The 5,960-nt window shown below is 45.7% G+C and overlaps 1 protein-coding gene across 1 annotated transcript; it reads left to right on the top strand.

The window, feature by feature from the left end:
* Positions 1 to 1,806: 1,806 nt before the first annotated feature.
* On the top strand, positions 1,807 to 4,507 carry PHALS_05246 (chloride channel family; the record flags this gene model as incomplete). Its single annotated transcript, XM_024718943.1, has 3 exons — positions 1,807 to 4,106; positions 4,266 to 4,315; positions 4,395 to 4,507. 3 exons carry the CDS (start codon positions 1,807 to 1,809, stop codon positions 4,505 to 4,507), a joined length of 2,463 nt encoding a protein of 820 aa, XP_024584292.1.
* Between the last annotated feature and the right edge of the window lie 1,453 nt (positions 4,508 to 5,960).

Here is a 5,960-nt window from a genome sequence, read left to right as displayed (position 1 = left end):
CTAGGATATACACCCCTCGGTGCTGCGGACGCACTGTCCGACGTTGCACCGAGTGCGGAAGACGAATTTGGGCTCTGCCCGTGCTCGCCGTCAGAACCAGCGACACTTGGAGATTTCGGTGCCAATGACACAGGGCTCATTGAGCACGGAATTCGTTTCGATAAGTTGCAGTGTCTAGCGGACACGCGAGCCTCGTTGAGGCAATAATCAATTGGAAACGTAAATGTTCTCAATTTGAATGGGGAGGAAGTAACGGGGTTACAAGAACCCTGATAACAGGGGTGTGTGTGTCACGCGAGATGTGCATGGTGTGACCACACCCAAACAAGAATACGGTAAGGGGTTAGGTAGCCAGTAGTCATGCATATATATATATATATCGATTTTACTATAAATATTGTATTTTTAAAAAAATCTAAACTTTTAAAAATTAGAATCTAAGATTAATAAAAATCAGTTTTGAATTTTAAGCAGAAGAGTAATTAGCCTTGGGTAAGCGGATTGCGATCCTCTTACTCATACTTGTTTTAAGTATAGAACGAAAGGTCGGTGACCTAAAGTACGCTTCCTCAAGCGTTTTGCTACGGCAGCCCCGCTGCACAATGCGTTATCTGCTCTTTACCGGCGCTTGGTTGGGGCGCTTCTGATTTGTCTCACTAAGGTGAATCTTATAACTGGCGAACGCCTCCCGGCGAGCGATCATCGTATCCGACCCTTTTGTCTCTAACCCATCGGGACCAATAACAGACATCAGCTTATCAAGCTGCTTTAGTTACCCCGAGGACATGAAACAAGTGCAACGGGGCTGTCGTACGTTTTGTGTAGTGGAAGCTTCGATTCGTAAAGTCCATGTCAAAAAACGCACGAAGGTTTATATGCTCCACTAGGAGCTGAACCTCGATCCTCCAGCTTTATTGTTAGCTCTGGTATTTTAAGAGTACGTATATATGTTTAAGAGTACGTATATATCTATCTAAAGTAGTAATACATTTTTCTCATCTAATTTGATCTCAGCTCCTTTACGGAGTTTCATCATCTTCATAAATACCGATACTTCGATACTTCTGAATATTTACAGTTACACCAAAGTGCAATGTGAATTCTTGCTAATATACAGTATAAATTCAATACAATTTGACCAAAAGTGTAAGAGTAGTAAGCTCACAAAATTACCCGTTTCATAGAGCGATTTAGAATAGAAAAATAGGGACATCGTAAATAGTGCAACCTGGGCCGCAGAACACATGTTGAAACGTACGTCGGCAAAGAGACTTCGATGCTTCTAAAACAAGGTAACACTGCATTTAAATTTGCATCAAGTGGTTAGGCAGGAAGCCAGTTAATTACGTTTTAGAGCTTTTTGCTTCTTGACGAGCATAATAGTAAGAATTATGTTGATTGGACTATTTGAAGGCTTTCATCTGAATAGAAAAAGTCGAGCTGTTCCAACTTGCTGGACTTGATGCTGTTGCTGTAAAGTATATCAATTTCTATGTTGCGATTGACGACATACGCTTGCTAGCTACCATTTTATGTGAGGATATCTAAGGCTGCATTGTTGACTTCCTATTTAGCCCAGTTCATTGGGTCAGCTGGCTCTGAAACATATTCGGACTAAAAGGTGAGATAGTAGCTCTGAATTAAGAGTATATTAAATTAAATTATAAAATTCACGAATGGATTGTACGCTGGCGTGATCGTAGTCGGACAAGGTGAGATTAGGGGCAAGTGCTGCCGGGGCAGTGACTGTTGCTTAAGCGGAAACGACACACTGCAAAAGACAAGGCAGCGTAAGGGACATAGAGAATGCTGCCATCCTATGAACGAAGCACTGGACGGATCGGTAGTCTACATGAATTTCAGCAACGTGCTGCTCGCTATAGCTTGAATGGGCCCGGTAACGGTGAGGTTAGTTCTATTGCTGGTTTACTGACAGACGAGATCGCCACCGAACTCGAAGTTGCATGCAATCGCGATGAAAGTGATGGATCCGACTATCTCGAGACTTTTCGGGACTATGGCGGTAGGAAGTCAATTTCAGGCGTATCTCTCTTTGGAGGAGAGAGAAGTCGAGCTCATAACAAATTACGATACTATCGACGTCAGTTGAAGGCAAACAGTTTTCTTATATTGCTAGGTGTCATCGGGGGACCAATGATATACGGTATTCGAGTGCTGTACAATTACCTCATCGAATTACGAGAAACACTTGTGGGCCTGGCCCCAAATTACACACTTAAACTTATTGTTTGGATTGCTCACACTCTCATCTTTTCAAGTCTTGGGCTTTTCTTCACTCAGCTCGCACCAGTTGCTGCTGGTTCTGGAGTCTCACAAATGAAATCGATTCTGACCGGGATTGATCCACGAATGTACCTGCCTGGATATTTTGACTTTTCAACTTTTCTTGTAAAAGTTGCCGGCTTGGTGTGCGCTGTTGGTGCAGGATTAATTGTAGGAACTGAGGGAGCTTTCGTTCACATCATGTCCAGCGTCACGCACCACTTGCTAAAGATGCCTATATTTAAAGGATTTAGTGTGCACCTTAATGGCCGACTTCAATTACTGGCTGCAGCCTGTGCTGTAGGCGTATCTTCACTGTTTTCGTCACCGATCGGAGGTGTTCTCTTTAGCATGGAGGTGACGTCCACCTACTATCTCATGTCAAATTACATCAAAGCGTTTATAAGTGCCGTATCAGGAGCAGTGATGCTACGCTTGACACTTGTGCTGGCTAATAGTGAAGCCAATCTTGCGACACAAGCAGTGTTGAAAACGCACTTTCCTATCCGTCCGTTTACAATTTGGGAGATCCCTTTGTATATTTTGCTTGGCATGATCTTGGGTCTGCTCTCCACTGCCATGATGTGGTTTCTGCGCAAAATTGCCGAGCGAAGGAGTGCATTTCGAAAGTCTTCCCAACGATGGAAATACTTTTTTGTTACCTGGATCGATCCATTCGTTGTGTCGGTACTTACTGCTGTGCTTACATACGTTCCTGGTGAATATACAAGAGCAAATTCGATGGACGACCTCGCCATTTTGTTTACGGATGGCGAACTTCCACCGGCTTGGCAAGTGATCTCCAAGTACTACGCACTTTCCGTTTTATCCGCGGTGTTCATGTTCCTACTGCCATTGTGCATCACACTCAAGATTCCTACTGGCATTTGGGTGCCAACCTTTCTCGCCGGTGCTGCATTTGGCCGCATGTTTGGAGAGTTTGTCGCACAGATTTTTCCCGAACTCAATGTCATTCCCGGTACTTACGCATTAGCTGGAGCTGCGGCATTCGGCACCGCAGCCACTCGAGCAATTTCGGTTGCAGTTATAACCTTGGAAATTACTGCGGCGATGTCCATGATTCTTCCGCTTTTTTGTGCATCTCTTGCTGCGATGGCAGTTTCTAGCTTGGGTCGGGAAAAGTCCGTGTATGACACCCTGTTGATTGTTAATGGAATGCCTTTTCTGCCACTTGTCGATCTTGATTCGACGGCGACGGCAGGTGATGTTGCAGAGCCGTGCTTAGTTTACATTACGAAACGCACGACCATCGCCCGAATTTTGCTCGCGCTCCAAAGACTGCCACACCACGAGATACCAGTTGTTGATACTGAAGCAAGGATGATCTTGCTCGGCGTGGTGAGCGGTTCTCAGCTGCGAAGGTTTGTGAGAAATTACTATGAGTTGAACGGCTTAACTGGAGCAGACATGGATTTGGGTGAAACTATTCAGAAAAATACGCCGTTGCTTTCTTGGGCCACACTGAAGGATAAATTTACACTGAATACGCAAACTGATAATACAGGTGGCTTTAATGGCATGGGATCGTTCGATATTACGTACAATGCTTTATCAACTCAGAGACCACATCTGATTGGAAATGGACGTGGCAATGTTCCGTTCCTAATGGACGACGAAAAAATGTTAGGGCTGCTAAACGAAGGTTGGGACAGTGCCAAGGCCGAGAAATTGAACGCTGCCGTGAAAATCACTGAGGGGCGTATATGCGTTATCCGTCCTATGGCTATGACCATCTCAAGTAATACGCCATTAGATGATCTTCATATGATTTTTACAATGCTGCGTTGCGATCACTGTTTCGTGTGCGACCACGGGGCTTTAGAAGGTGTAGTTACCACCAAAGGATTGCTGCGTGCTGGCACATTAGCTAACGCCACATAGAGTTACAAGACAAAAAATAAACTTTTATTTACCGCATGTTTTGATTCCCTGAAAAAACTGCCGCTAAACTAACAACGCAGATTGAGGCGCGTCTTGACCTTCGATGAGAATATAATAACCAAGCCTACAGGTGATAGCAAACGATAATCATCTCTTGAAAGTGACGGAAGGAAACAAATCACGTTTCAAATTGTTTGAATGCCTCGTAGAGAAACAGAGAACGGAACAGATTGGAAACCAATACGAAAGAAATGATGCCATGCATTTGCTAGTCAGAGTTCTGTTATCATGGATGATAAAACGAATAAATACTTGTAATTAATTTGCTACATTATATTCTAAGTATCTTCTTGAGCTTGAGCAGTGCAAAGTTATTTGTGTGTGAAGCTGTGAATCTAACACCGCTGTGCGGAAGACCTCAAGATAATGGAGCACTTTGTGCAGCGACTGCCTCACGTTGAGGGCAATCGCACTCTATTGAGACGGCTTCTAGCCGTCACTTTGTGCGACGGTGGAGCGCCTGGTGTAGTTCGAAACGGAGATGGTTGCCATCCGTGCCCAAAAGCAACTGCTGATTCTGCTTCTGGGTTGTTAAGCGCCTGTGGGGCGCCACCCCGGCGCCAACGCTTCCGCGTTCACTTGTGCAGGCAAATTATATTCTGCGAAAAGCGAGAGTCAGCCGGCCATCCTCTGCGAGAAGTGAGGCGACTGGGTCGTAGTGCGTAGTGATGCATGATTTAGGAAGATCCCAAACGGCTTTGAGCCGAGCAGGTGCACCCTGAACTTGACAAGTACATACTTCATCGCCAGTAATTCCTTGTCGTGGACTTGGCAGTTCGTCTCAGCAGCCTTAAGCTGGAGAGTACCGAACGCGATCACCCCATCTTGCCCCTAGGCGTCAGCTTGCAGCAGTGCACAGCAATTGGCAATTTCCAAAGCACCACGGACGAAGCTAGAAGTACGAGCGGGGTCTGGCAACGCCAGTATTGGTGCAGGAAGGCGGCTGTCTTTGACACCGTCAAAAGCCTCCCGATGCTCAGTGTCCTACTGCCACCCTTTCGCATCTTTCTCAAGGAAATTCGACTATGCTCGTACCTTTCCGCATAATTCTCGCTATACTTGTGCAGGTAGCTTCCGAAGCCAAGCCACTTGCGCAAGTCGTTTTGGTTCTTTTAAACCGGCTAGTCCACAGTGGCCTTGACCTTAGCGGGATCTGTCAGAAGGCCACACTTTCCAATGAAGCACCCTAAACTGAGTTTTTTTCCGCGCCGAAGATGCTCTTATCTGCATTAGCATACAGCATATAAGTACGTATGCTCTCGAGCACCGCTCTCAAACGTGGTTTTCCTCATCAGTCCTCCACTGCCCCGCACGACTGTGGAAGAAGATATCGTCATAGTATGTCTGTGCATACGCCCGATGGAACAGAACAACTGCGTCACAAGACGATTTAAATGTTGCTGGTGCATTTGACAACCCTTGGGCATCACCAGCCATTCCCAGAGCATCCCGCTCGAAAGACTCACCACTGTAAGCAGAAAACTACTCACTCTCATGAGCAATTGGTAATACTCATCGACCAAGTCGGGTGTGCTGTACTTTGTACATCCAACCATGTTGTTATGGAGGACATTCTTCATAGGAATCGACGTCTGTGTCGAAATGGTAGCAGCGTTGAGCATACTGTAAGCATGAACGATTCGTCACTTGCCGTTTGGCTTGCGGATACAATACATGTGTGTCGAATGGCGACTTCCCTCTCACGTACCATCCCA

Source organism: Plasmopara halstedii, assembly GCF_900000015.1.
Source record: "Plasmopara halstedii genome assembly, contig: Scaffold_2881, whole genome shotgun sequence".
Classification (NCBI taxonomy): Eukaryota; Oomycota; class Peronosporomycetes; order Peronosporales; family Peronosporaceae; genus Plasmopara; species Plasmopara halstedii.
The sequence above is the reverse complement of the archived record's forward strand: the minus strand, read 5'-3'. Positions and strand labels throughout refer to the sequence as shown.